Source organism: Gymnogyps californianus, chromosome 1, assembly GCF_018139145.2.
Source record: "Gymnogyps californianus isolate 813 chromosome 1, ASM1813914v2, whole genome shotgun sequence".
Lineage (NCBI taxonomy): Eukaryota > Metazoa > Chordata > Aves > Accipitriformes > Cathartidae > Gymnogyps > Gymnogyps californianus.
In genome coordinates this window covers 144,482,491-144,496,683 of record NC_059471.1, presented here as the reverse complement: position 1 = coordinate 144,496,683, position 14,193 = coordinate 144,482,491, and the positions used below count along the sequence as shown (strand labels likewise).

The window sequence follows — 14,193 nt, the reverse complement described above, 5'->3', positions numbered from 1 at the left end:
TAGAATGAAGAACAAGCAGTACTCCTGCAACCCCAGGAAACATGCTTTTAGTATTCACCCCAGAACACAGGTCTCAATTTGAGACTGATGGTTCTCTTAAAAACCGTTGAGAACTACCAGAAGTAGTACATGACTTGACCTTGGTTCTTTAAAAAGAGTAAAGAAAACTACCATCATTTAAGTGTCCAATCAAACCAAGAGCTATATGTATATATACACAATATACCAAATGAATTAAAAGACTCTCCTTATCATATTTGACATATACACAGCTACTTCAGTATACAACAGTAGGACAAAACTCAAAATTTTACAAACTTAACATTATGTGGTAACACAAACCTATTTTTTTAAATATTCTTCTACCCCTCAACCGGAAAGAATGGGAAGTCAGGAAAGCACAAATGAAATATCTACCTTTTATTTACTTCCTCATCTGCAAATTCTGTGGGTATGAGAGAGAAGTATTTCCCCATCTTCAGCCACAGATTAGATTTAGGGATCCATCCATTGTGTGCATGAATAGTATGGATTTTAGCAAGCTGTCTGGCAATGAGTCTAAAAAAAAAGTTTAAATTAATGTTTTATTTAATGTATATCTGACAGTCTTTATCATTTTTCCTAGCAACAATAGAAGACAACTACAATATATTTAACTGGAAAATTGTAAAAAATGCAGCAAGGGAATCCAAAGAGGGTTTGAACAAGAGCAGCACAGCTATAGGGTAGCATCTTTCAAGACTCAAAAGGTCGTTAGCAACACTACTTCAGGGAGGGGAGGCGGGAGGGATTGGAGTTCAGTTACAGCATGCATATTTCACCTGTATTCACAGTCTACTCTTCAACTTGCTTATCTTTAGAAGAGTTGACTCAAATTAGCTGCTATTGTTAGGCAAATACTTTCAGTGCATACATGAAAAGCGAAACTCTTAAAGACATTAGCACTTTCTGTTCACTGCTAATAGTCTTCCATTGAGACATAATTTTTTAAACTACCTTGAACCTATTCACAAAGGGAATATATTTTTCTAATACAAAAGTTTAGCTAGGAGTACTTGCTTTAATCAAGTCCAGCCCCCTACAACTCCATCATGTTAAATAATCTCCCTAATGGCAATGTGCAAGTGTTAAATACTCACAATAAGCAGACCTCTAATGAGTATATAGTCTTCTGGGGAGGCAGCAAGGATCATTTGTTCAGCACTGAAATACCATGATAACTAAGATAGAGGACAGTGAGCTGTCAAGAGTGTGAACATTAATTTAGTGCAAGCTTATAGAAATATTTCTTTTCTGCCTGCTCATAAACTAAGCTTGAGATCCTTTGGGCCTGACAGAACGGCATAATGCATCACAGAACTTGAATAATGACATAATAAAAAAAATAAAAAGCTTACCTGAAAATATCTGGATTGCATACATGCTCTGGATCCAGTGCTTCTCCCTGCATGAACTCGTAGCACAGGCCATTATTGAAAGTACAGTATAGTTGAGGTGCACAGCCATGGGCCTGCAACACGCGGAAACTCTTCACTTCCTCATCTCGATCTACTAAGAGCTCGGTCTTATTTCCATAGATCCTAACTAGAACGACATCATCTGTTATGTCACCCACGTAGCAGCCAATTAATTTATTGGTGATCCCATCGGTGAACAGCTGAAAAGTAAAAATAATGCATAAACAACTCAGGTCTGCATTTTCAACGTGCAGGAAAAAACTGCAGGGTTATTCTTTAGCTCACAAAACACAAATGTTTACTAGATTGAGCATTAACAAAATAAATCTTTAAGATACAGGAAAATCATGAAGAAAATTGCAAGGATTTTTACCAGTAACACATGAAGAGAAGAGGAAAATGTGGAAACATGCTACAGTGAACTACAGAAATACTACATGTAAAAGACAACAACTGAAAGCTCAATATTGTAAAATGAGTTTCCACATCACCACTCTGAAACTGATGGATTAAAATGGCTGAAATCAAAGCCCCAACAAGGCAGCAATCCTAAACCACTACGAAAGTAGTCACAAATACAGGCAGCACGAAAACAAAAACAATTTTGATGCACTTCAGAATTTCAGTATTTGTTGATCAGTGCACAACTAGTAAAAAGATACTCCTGCAGTTCTAAACTACTCCTTTTAAAAAACAAAATTCAGGTGAGAAACAGTTCAAGTTCGGTGGTTATCATCTTCCCACTATCCTTGAGGTTTTACTGATTGAGAACAATTCCTAAAGTCACTTTGGCTCCTCTACAAATTCGAGACAGTACTTAAAATTCAAGACCCTAGCCTTCAGCCTCAAGTACCATTCCAAATTTAAAAGCTTCTGACATCCTCCCATTTTACTTCATAACTGGTACACACCATTTAAAAGATGAAAAAAGCATTTTAAGTCCTTATCATTAAGATGTATATAAATGCAATTATTAAAGCCCTGCAATTTATTAGACTTTGACCAGTCTAGTCACTGATGCCTGAACATACTGAAGATGAAGCAAGTAACTTTCTACAAAAATAAGTAAGAGCATTATTTGGGCATTTTGTTTACATCTAATGACAACCTACTCACTGTCTTTCAAATAATGATGGAGGTATGGATACTACAAGTTTTCAGCTATGGAAAGAGGGGGGGGGGGGAAGGGACAGACCAAAAAAACACCCCACTCCTTAACTGCTGCTTCTCCTTTCACATTTGATGATGAGACCTAAAATAGTCATTATACAGGCTGAACTCTTTCAGATGCTACCTGACAAGCAGACTAGATCCTGAGTTACTGGGCTGCATGTACCCAGTTGCATGTAGTCAAGCATTTGAAATCCTGCTCAGTGCCTGCAAGAGGGCCACAGCAGCTCTTAATCTCCTACAATCCAGGACAGTTTTACAGCTCAGAAAACAGATGCTTGGCACTTTCAAACTCTTCGCACTCTGTCAACTCAGACTGAATGCTTAAGAACTTGCTAGATGAGTACTACCCATATTAACTCTAGCTGTTAGGTAAGTGACTGAAGGACAAGCCATTAACATTCTCAGGTGACAAGCAACATCATAAGCAAGAACACCAATGTTTTCATAACTACTGAAAAGTTTCCTGCAGTCTTAAACACAAGAAGTAAACAATTTAAAGTCAAGGTTCTCACAGCAACTGTAATTTATATTTAAGTACAATTTTTGTTAGTGTTTATAGTCATGCCTCTTCTCCCACTCTGTTGCCTCCAAAACCCTAATTAAAACTTAATTAAAAAAGAATAAACCCTCCCACAAAGCACAAAACCTCCTTTCAGGACCTTGCACTAAAGCAAGCAAGCAGCAAGGAGTAGCTTCAAGTTGGTTAACAGACAGTTAGACATACACAATTTTCCCTTGGGTGGACAACCTGCAAGTTTAACTGAACACCTTTCTTTAGGAAGTGCTTTCATCATTAATTCTCATTTAGTTAACTCTTCTGGCATATGCACAAGAGACAAACGGAGATACGGTGTGATCAGCTTTATTAGAACTTTTTCAAACTATGCAGGTCCTTGAAGCTGCAAGCAGCTTTTACTTAAAGGCAATCTGAAGACCTTGGATAGGTTTTTTTTTTAATTCCTAATTGTAATAGGAGTCAGAAAATTGGCTGAAAAATGAAACCCATTTATCAAAATACTAAGCGTCCAATGACAAGTTTGAATTCCTTATTTACTGATGTCCATTCACACATCCTCCCGCATGTCTTCTCCCTCAAGCCCCAAGTCAGGCCCAGAACAAAAATACTGACAAATGGAGCGGTCTGTTGCATTTCAGACCTTATACTAAAGCTTAGTATTTAATGAAAAAGTACTTTTATTAAAAATACACATCAACAACAGGCAACTTCTGTACAGGCATCATCATTCCTTAGAACCTTGGACAGTTTGGGTGGGGTTTTTTTTGTTGTGGGTTTTGGTTGTTTTGGTTTTTTTAAAAGCAAAACAGGATTCAGAAACTTTGACTTCTTTTTTTTCCCCCCTTCCAAGAGGTAGCCTTTATTTTGAAAGGTAAAGTAGTATCATTCAAACACAAGTAACAGCTTATTTCCAAATCTCAGGAGTTTAGAGAAATCAAGCATTAGGAGCAATTTTTTTAATTCCTAAAGAAAAAAATTCTGAAATTGGATCAAGTCTCCCCATTTAGGAAGACAAGACTTTCACAGTGGAAGATGCTGTGTTTTAGCTATCATGCCTTGCTTTCCTCAGTACCCCTAATGTGATGAGGTGAACAAACTCATCAATAAATGCAGAAAAGGACTGGGGAAGCTTTAGTTGTCATCCCAAATAACAATAAATAGCTCAAGTTCCTGAGGAAAGATGCAGAATAGCAGAGGTTACAAAGGTACTCCGTTCTTAAACAGTTACGAACACTCAATCTTGCAGAAGTAGGTTCAGCAAATCATATACCTTTCATCTACACGGGGTAACCATAAATTCCAACAAACCTGCTTACAAAGCCTCCCTGAGTGACTCAAAATTAAGACTTCACAATTTATGGACACATATTATCACTAGCTATTATTTTAATAACTCAGAATAGGAGACAAGCAATGAAGAATCTTGTCTTAAACAGTCATCATAGCAACTAAATGTTACAATGTTAATCAGTGCAACTAAGAAAACTATACCATTTAGCACCATAGATACTGGTTTTCACATCTAAAAGAATACAACTGTACTCTAACACTATCCTAATTCTTTTGCTTGACACTTACATAGATGTTTTAAGTTTTCTTTATGTACACAAGCATATTGTTGCAACAATGCACATGCTATATCAAAAGGATGATGTACCTGAGCAGCGTTACCTAATTTGAACAGGCAGTACTTAAATGCATTTCAAGTATGGCTTGTAAATCACAAATTATACCTTTATATTATAACATATTCATTCATAACCTTCCCCCTTGTAAGTGTATTGTCACAGAACTATTTAGATCAGAAGGGACCTCCTGTGATCATCTAGTTCAACCTCCCTGCTCAAGGAGGGCCAACTAGAGCTGGTTGCCCAGGACTGTGTCCAGTGAAATCTCCAGGAATTCTGGAGACTCTACAACCTGTCTGGGCAACCTGTTCCAGTGTTTGACCACCCTCACAGTAAAAAAAGTGTTTTCTTGTGTTCAGATGGAATTTCACATGTATTTTATTTTGTGCCTATTGCCTTGTCTGTCACTGAGAAGAGTCTGGCTCCCTCTTCTTCATTCCCTCCCATCAGGTATTTATACATATTGGCAAGATCCCTGCAAGCCCTCTTTTTTCCAGGCTAAACAGCCTCTCCTCAAATGAAAGATGCTCCAGTCCCTCAATCATCTTCATGTCCCTTTGCTAGACTTGCTCCAGTGAGCCTGTATCTTTCTCATACTGGGGAGCCAAGAACACACAGCACTCTAATATGGCAAATCAATGTAGAACTACTGATTCTCATACATTTTAGCATAAAACCAGATTTAACTCGTTAAAAAGTTTGAAGAGCACTTTGCAGAAGTGATTTGTGTTGAGCTGTCAATCAAGTCAAAGTACCTCGTCTGCCATACTTAAATGAAAACTTCTGAAATGTAGCATGAGAAGAAGCTGTTATCCTGTCGCTCTTACCCTGTCATTGCAGGGCCAAAAGAAAAGTGAAAGTTCTGTTGAACTAAGAAGGATCAAAACCAGTAAGTATAAAATTCACTACCCTCTCTGAAGAAAAAGAAGTCTATTGTCTTTATCGAATGGCAAAGGTGGCAAACAAAATAGGCAATAATTCCCAACATACAACAGCACTATTTCAAATCACTGGAACTTGTGCTGCCTTTTTCTACTTCTTATAAAACAATCCTCTAATGAAGCTTGCCTTTCTCTCCATACAGAATTGTACTACGAAAAAGACAAGGCTCTCAGGTCATCAGAAACAGTGATACTGCAAAAAAAAACAGAGGTTAAGTAGTGCTGATGCAAAGAAACAGTAAGAATTTGACTTGCATATGCTGTTAAACAGAAACTTCTGGCCACTGTACAGCTTTGTCATACTGCACACGTCTATTACCTCCTTAAAACAAGTCTCATTAGTGTTAATAAAAAGAAATCTACAACAAGGAAATTGGACTCCCTCAACTGATAATTTAGGAACTCTACTTATTAGCATCTATTTGTAACATGCTGCTATAAGTAATTATTTACACCCAGGAGCATTTTAGTTATTGCTTCTTAAAAAGGCAGAAGGGTTTGCTTACTTTCCTAATAACATTATTCAGAGTAGACGATTTCCATATTCCATTGTGAGAAAACATTTAACGTTTTCTACCACTAAAAGAACGTAATACTCTATTATTTTACTCAGAATGCGTTTACTGTAGCATTTAAAGAATCAGCTTAGACTGCCTTGCATGAAACGTAACCTGAGATGCAGCAGAGCAAAACAGTTCTATAACAAAAGCATCAGCTGAGCAGCATAAACAGAGAATGGACTCTGATGACATGGATAAGATAATCAGTAAACTCTCAAGGCCATGTGGAAGAAGGTGGAATAATCTACAGAATGTTATGAACAGCAGGTAGAAAGTTCTGGAAATAAATAAAAAAAATACAGAGAGCCAACAGAAGTCAAGAACATGATGCAATGCATAAAAAAATCCAGCAGCAAGATTCTGGTACTTTTGTAATCTGCAAAAATTTAACTATTGTGATATATTTATCACATTGCAATAAGTACTTTCAGGTGAGGTGATGCAAAGCTAAAACTAAATTCTGAAAACATTTCTGAAATGGTATTTATACTGGCCCATAATCCAGTCAGAGCTCTAGCTTGAAGTCAAGGCTTTCTAGCTCTGGGGAACAAATAGAAACTGTTTACTGAAATGAAGAGTGAAGGTGAGAAAGCTACAAATAAGCTTGAGTTACTCAAATGCAGTCTCAGAAAGCAGCACATGGTAGAAACAAGACCAGCAAAGTGAGTCCAGGAAGAGCAGAGAAAACTCAACCAAGACATGAAGCACCTTTGAGACAGATTTTACCCTAAAAGCACTCTTATCAGCAACAATCAGGTTATTAGATTCTGGAAAAGGGCATGTGATGGATACGTTCCCATCTCATAAGCAGGTGGTTCAAAAAAAGCTTATATCTGGTTCTATTGTTCCAAGTGTTCAAAAGAATGAGAAAAATGAGAACAAAATTACAATCACATGTAACAAGCATGAACAGGCAGAAATAAAGCATCACGGGGCAAAGTAGAAAGCACGTATCGCTCACAGAAGAGATGTAAAACCAAGCAGATTTTTTCCTTCTAGACTGTTATTACATCCATAGGAGGAGAAATATAGAAAGCAGTATTGTACTGCTGTAGAAACAGAACAGTGATGTGAAGTTTCAGCATAAATAAGCAGGGATTCTGCTGCTGAACCCCAGATTGCACATTAAGATCTCCAGAAAGGAACAGACTTTTAATGCATGCTTCTTTAACGCTCACAAAACTTCAAGTTTGTATTGTAAGATGTAACTTCATATTTTCTATAACAGTATAGTCTATAAAGGCACGTCCACAAGTACACACTTCTCAATAATTTAATTTCTTGAAAACAAGGCTAGTTATTTCTCCTTCTCTTCTTTCTGTAGCTACTCATAAAAGAAGGGCAAAGTACAACTACTGGAAAATGTAGGCCTTAGGTAAATTCTCATATATGCAGCAGGGCTTGCAAGAAACATCATTCAAAGTTCTCCAGGCTCTGGAGCCATATCCTCTAGATCATTACACTCAGCAGGTGAAAGCCATTGTCTACGTGATTTGGTGGTCAGATGACCACAAACAAGACCATTTGGTGTTAAAAGTACCAAGGCTAGCAGGGAGTCAGTAAATTAACAGCACCATTCTACGGTAAATTTGGCCATAGGCTGAACTACCAGTTTTCTACTGAACTCTTGGGGTGCTCTGCCATGACAGCAGCATGGAGAAAGCAATACCACCACTACCTATGCTATATAGTATCACCTAAACATTTTTTTGGCTACCAAACCATCAACCCTGCAGCTTCAAGGAAGAACTCAGGGGTTTTTTTTCATGGTGTGTGTGGGGTTTTGTTTGTTTGTTTGTTTTGGGTTTGTTTTTTTTTTTTCTTAAGGTCTTAACTGAAGTTTCACATCCTCCATATTCTCAATATAAATGCCATTTAAAATTATATTCAATAGTCTATTATAAAATGCTACAGATATGTCACCCCTTGCAAGGACTGGTTCTGATCTAAATGCGTGACAAGATTAGAAAGTTTTTCTTTGTTTATGTCAGAAGAAAACCCCAAGAGAAATCACATATTTTTCATCTTGTTTCTGAAGATTATTCTCCTACCTGAAAACAGGCAACATCAGGTAACTAGTTAAGACTTTTAAAGTGGTGAATTGTTTTAGATCTTTTTACAGATTTTGTGATACTGATGAAAACAGTTACAGATAAATAAAAAAAATTAAGCTACTAAAAAAGGAGTCTAAGATTTTATTCTAACTCAAAGAATTAATTTGCTGCTGCTCCTCCCCCTGGAAGATCTGCACATGAAATGGCCGTGTAACAGTGGGGGGAAAAAAAACAGAAACTAAACCATCTTAGAAAGGTACCTTCCTTTCCAATGTTACAAGTCTATAGCACTAAGTTATATGCCATTACATAGCCAGATCCAAGCTGTGGCTAAGCAAATATTGATTCTCTATAATTAGAACCAGAGTCATTAATAAAACACACCTACATCAGGCACAACTAGATTACATCATGCACCATGACATGGCACATCAATTACACAAAACATCACCACATGCATGATTGCTGCCCCACCCACTGATACCACAAAAAACCCTTTACAACAAGGGATTGAGATTATCAAGCTTAATCAGAAGCTCAGTAAGAACGGAGAAACCAACCCAGCCCCAAATGACACCTAATACTGCCGCTATTTCCCACTTACTGTGACACTGCGTTCAAGGCACACCTCAAATTACAGTTTTTCCACAACACATCAGCAATGTAGCCCATTCTGCAACTCTAACTTTTCTTATTCTTTCCTTCACTCATCACTTCTCCATTTAGAGATATTAGCACTTCAGGATGTTAATCTGTGAACAGAGTCCTTCCTCTTCACATGGTAACTATTTTCACAACTGCTGAAGAGCATGATGTCCTAAAAACAGCTAAGCAATAAAAAACTCTTGAAAAATGTAATGACGCTGAGATACAAAATAAAAAGTTAGTTTACTTTGTTTCCCAGAGACTAACATTTTCTGTTTCTAGTCAATTATTTCAATGCTTTAAATCCCACACTCAGTCTGTTTAAATAAACTGTGAAACATTTTAACTAGTTCAGAAATCTGAACCTAATCGTAGTTTGTTGTAAAGAAAATACCAAGATCGACACAAGCAAAGAAATCAGAGCAGCAGCCAGAAAATACTGCCAGAAGAAAAGCTATTGAGTGCAAGTCACGAAGAAAAAGCAGAGAGACAGGGAGAAAAGCTAACTTTGTATATAAAAAAAAAGGGGGGGGGTGGTGTTTTGCTGGTGAAAGTACAATTCTTTATAAGCATGGCTCTGTCTTGTATGTTCACATTTCAGAGCTACAGGAACAAATTTTTCCAAAGAATTATAAAATGCTGCAGTAGTAAAGTCACGCAAAGTGTTGATAAATGCAAAGACATGTACATCTTGCCAACAAAGACACAGTAGCAGAAAACAAGCAAGGTCCAATTAGTTCAGAGAATAAAACCCCCAAACTTTATTACACTTATTTGGAGATGATAGGAGCTTGCAGGATTTGGGTGTGGGGAGGGGGAAGTCTTATTGAAGAATTTGATCCCCTTTGCAAAACTGATCTTTTTTTTTTCTCCCCCCTCTCCTCAGGTTTGGGCCAGGACAACAGCACTGTTTGCTAATATATAATTTTTATCATTTTAGATCTCTGAATGACTTTGCAGCTGATTTTTTTTCACACATAAGATATCATGCTGGTCTATCCACATAATGGTGTAAATTAACACTATTAATATTAAGCCTTTTCACCAATAGAAACAAACAGCCTTTATTCTCAATGTTAAAGATTACTTCAGAATGGAAAGAAATACAGATTGTTTTTCCTGCACCATAACATTACACTGCAAAGAGAAAATTATGTATTAACCTACTGAATCCTTCATTATGATCAGACCTACAAGACATAGATATGGGTCATGGGATAAAAGAAACCTGAATCTGCACTTACTGAAGTGGTAACTAACCTTCCCATACTGTAACCAAACACTGATCCTCTTTCAAATATAACACAAATGAATCTCCATAAAAGAGGAAAAATAAAAAATTCTTAAGGTGGGCAACAGATTCCAAACTGTGATTGTATTTTTACATTAGGAAGGGTCATACAACCTCTTTAAGACAGTAAAGAGTTAAAACAATTAAGTTTTTATATTTTATTAATAAAGATTTGTCCAGAATACAAAAATTGGAATGTCCACTGTCAAAATTCAAGCTGCTTACTAACTCAAAACAGTGTTTGATTGAGTTTTGAAGAGCACTTTTGTTTATGAAATAAGAAAAACCCTGTTTCTCATGTTCACCACAGCCACTTTCTGAATTTAGCAAGCAGGAGCTTTTCAGCAGAAGGTTGGAAGAGAGGCCTCCAGAGATCCCTTCCAACCTGAACTACTCTACAATTTTATTACTAAAATCAGCTGTTACAGAATCAGAAGTGACTACTGCAAAAAAGCACGGATTTGTTTTAATGACATTGCTTTGTATTACTGTAAAGCAAGGAAAGCAAACCTCAAGAATATAAGAGTTAGAAAATGTAACACCCAGTTCTATGCAGCTCCTAGTACATCCTCACATGACAACTGCACAAAGTACCTACATGATCAGTGTTTAGACAGGAAAATTTTATTTCTCCTTACCAATGTAAAAGAACTTGAATATTTGTACTGTTCTGTATTGATAATATTGACATATAACTTGAGATAGAGGAGATACGTTACAGTAGAGCTGCTTGCTATTCAGCAAATAATTGGCAATGCTTATGGATTCTATAGACTTTCTGATAAATAATGCAATAAAAGAATAATTTAAGCACTGAAGATTTAAATTATTTTTATCCTCTGTCCTACATTTATGTTTTATGCTATGATGCAAAATATTTAAAAACGGTAAAATATATTCATGATTTTAGATACTTAACAGAAAGTGAGGAGTAATCATTAAAATTTTCTAACTACACTGTTTCAAAATTGTTTAGCTGACTAAACAATTTGACACACAAGAGCAAATTTTTGCAAGCGAAGTTAATTAACTTTTTAAAGTCAAACTCTGGACTCTTCAACTTCTTACTAATTGTTTTGACCCAAGAAGTACTAAGAGCAAAGGTAGCTAACAGCAGAGTTCAACAGAGGAAGCAGTAGATCGTTCCACCTATCAACGTTCTTTGTCTACTTTGCTATGATGCTGCTGTTTCAGATTAGTCAAGCATATTTTCCATGCAATACATGATTCTCATTTTCGTCTCCCTCCCAAATATATGCCCCTCTAATGAGGGGACTCCAAGGCAGACCTTCTGTTCACTCCATCCTCTTAACAAAAAGAGTCATCTTTCATTACAGCTTCTTACTGTATGTGATGCATGTGTAACATGCATGTGTAACAGATTGGAGCAGCAATGGTGGTAATACAACTAGTTTCAAACCACATGCATTCTTGCTTGTTACGTATGCACAGCAGTTTAAACACAGACTAAAGAGTTAAAAATAAAAGGCCACTGAAAAGTTTCATGAATAGGACGTTCTTCTGCTGTTCAAAAGGAGGGAAAGGAAAAAAAGTGAGTTGAAAAGTTTTGGTCTTAAAGTAACTTAGTTGAAACAAAACTCAAGACAATTTTCAGACAGAAACCTCTAACCACAGACAGTAGTCTTTTACTATTGCATGACCAGTCAAATGAGTCCCTGTTCCACACCAATGGTACCGGTGGTTTTTATTCCGTTAATTGCTTCTTCCAAACAGGGTCATGGAGGAAGGAAGTAGCTTTTTTTTTTTCCTTAAACTTACTAGAACTTTCCCAAAAGGTTAGAGTCATCATTCCTTAATAAGAAAACGTTTCGTTTTCATTTATTAGCATTCCTGTACGAAAGGAAGAAAAACATTCTGCTGAGAAGTACCCTCATCAGAGAACTAAAAGAACAAAAACATGTTTAACTTTAGGTAGTCCTGCAAGGAGCAGAGAGTTGGACTGGATGATCATTATGGGTCCCTTCCAACTCGAGATATTCTATGATTCTATGAACTTTAACAACCCTGTTTAGTATTACATGTTGTAAAGCTATTTTCATTGCACCTCAAGATGTTGGGACTGTGCTTAACTTATGGCTGCAGCCCTCAAAGAAATTACTTAGAAAAACCTCATTAGCTTTATTTTCATACTAACTGGACTGGCATGCGTCAAGTTTCTTTTCCTAACAAGAAACTTCAGAAAATTTCAGTTAATTTATGTGCTATTACGTCAATATGCTCAGTTTTTCTATACAAATTAGTTCCAGCAGCTCTCCTCAGAGGAACTTCACTAAAATAAGACACTTCCACATATTAATAACTGCTGAATAACACAGTTTAAGAGCATATAATAAAATGCTTCAACTAAATACAGGCTGCAACCGAACTGCTATTTTAGCCAGGTAAATTGATTGAAGACTTGTATGGGGCCAGGTTAAGTATATTCTAGAAGCACAGAAGCAGCCAATCCTCAAGCAGATGACTCGTCATAAATATGAATGATTGCTCACCTAAAGGATACCAGAGACTAAGCGGCGATACTTCTACATACGGTCAAGACTAAGAGATGCAAGGAAGGACGTTAACGAGGCTGATACTTATCGAGATACCGTCAGCCTAAAACCTAACCCCGTAGCGAATCCAAGGCATATATTCATCTTTATTTATTACATGCGACGGCTTGGGGAGAAAAGCCCGCCAAGGGCTCCGTCGCCGATGGCGCCCAGGGGAGCGCCCCAGCCCCGCGCGGCGTCCCGGCGGCCGTTACCTCGGCGGCCGTTACCTCAGCGGCCGTCCCCCTCCGCGCAACGGCCGCGCAGGCAGCCAGCCAGCCGCCCCCTCCTCCTCCGGCTGCCTTTCCCCTCCTCCGCCCCGGGGAAAAGGGAAGTCCCCCACCGCTTTACGAACACGCCCTGCTCGGCACGGACCCGGCGAGGGTGAAGCTCACGGGGCCCTCCCCTTCGCCTCCCTCGCCGGCATCGCAGCCCTCGACCGCCGGGCCGGCAGCGGGGACGACAGCCGAGAGCGGGTGAAAGAGCTCTCCCCCCCGCTAACGGGGGAAGCCAAGTTTCAGCGGGGAGGGCACGAAGGGAGGAAGAGGAAAGCGAGCGATGGGGAAGGAGGAGGGCCGGGAGGGGGCAGGGGATGCTGCCGCGCCGACACGCCCCGCCGCCAGGCTGCCTAGCAAATGGGGCTCAGCGCAGGGGGCTGCATTTGGAGAGCGAGGAGGGAGGGGGAGGGGAAGGAAGCGAGGCGGCAGCTCCCCTGCACAATGGCCGCCCGCCCGCCCTCCCCCCTTCCTTCCTCTCTCCCTCCCCAAGACTCAGGCTGCCGCATCCCCCGCCGGAGACTCGGGCGCAGGCCCCGCGACGCGCCCGGCCTCCCCCGTACCTGCAGCGTCACCTCCTCGGGTCTCCAGTGGGGCCGCAGGCGGCGCAGGAGCTGCAGGGCGCCCTGACGGTAGCCGGGCCCCTCCCGCTCGCTGACAGTGATGTCCAGCTTGGGCACCTCCGGGGAGCTGGGCGGGACGTGGATGTAGTTGGACATGGCGGCGGTCGGTCGGACGGGACGCTGCACGGGGCGACGCGGACGGGCAGCTCTCGGTAGCCTCTCCTTCGCGGCGGAGCCGGCAACTGAGGGGGAAATTTCCACTTCGGCTCTCGATAAAGCGGCTCCACCTCCCCCCGGCTGCGGCGCGGAGCAGCCTGGGAGAGCGGGCGGGGCCTGGCGGCGCCCTGCCCTCCGCCTCCCCCGCGCCCCTCACCTCTCACCTGCCCGGTTGCTGCCGCCGCTGCTGCCTCTTCTCCCTCAGCACCCTGCCGCGCCTCCCGCCTGCCCGCCGCCGGAGCCCACGGCCGTGAGGCAGCCGGGGAGGTGATTAATGAAAGCTCCTCGCGGCTGCGGAGAGGGAGCCGTGAAGGCGGCCGG

The 14,193-nt window shown here is 40.0% G+C and overlaps 1 protein-coding gene across 1 annotated transcript in view; it reads right to left on the bottom strand.

Moving 5' to 3' along the window:
• The window catches only part of ETNK1 (ethanolamine kinase 1), a 28,856-nt gene extending 14,997 nt beyond the window's left edge, over window positions 1-13,859 (bottom strand). The window contains exons 1-3 of the mRNA XM_050903378.1: window positions 13,657-13,859; window positions 1,398-1,657; window positions 418-558 (exon numbers count right to left, since the gene is read on the bottom strand). Coding sequence (XP_050759335.1) covers window positions 418-558; window positions 1,398-1,657; window positions 13,657-13,812 — 557 coding nt within the window. The 5' untranslated portion in view covers window positions 13,813-13,859. The remainder of the gene's footprint in view (window positions 1-417; window positions 559-1,397; window positions 1,658-13,656) is intronic.
• Between the last annotated feature and the right edge of the window lie 334 nt (window positions 13,860-14,193).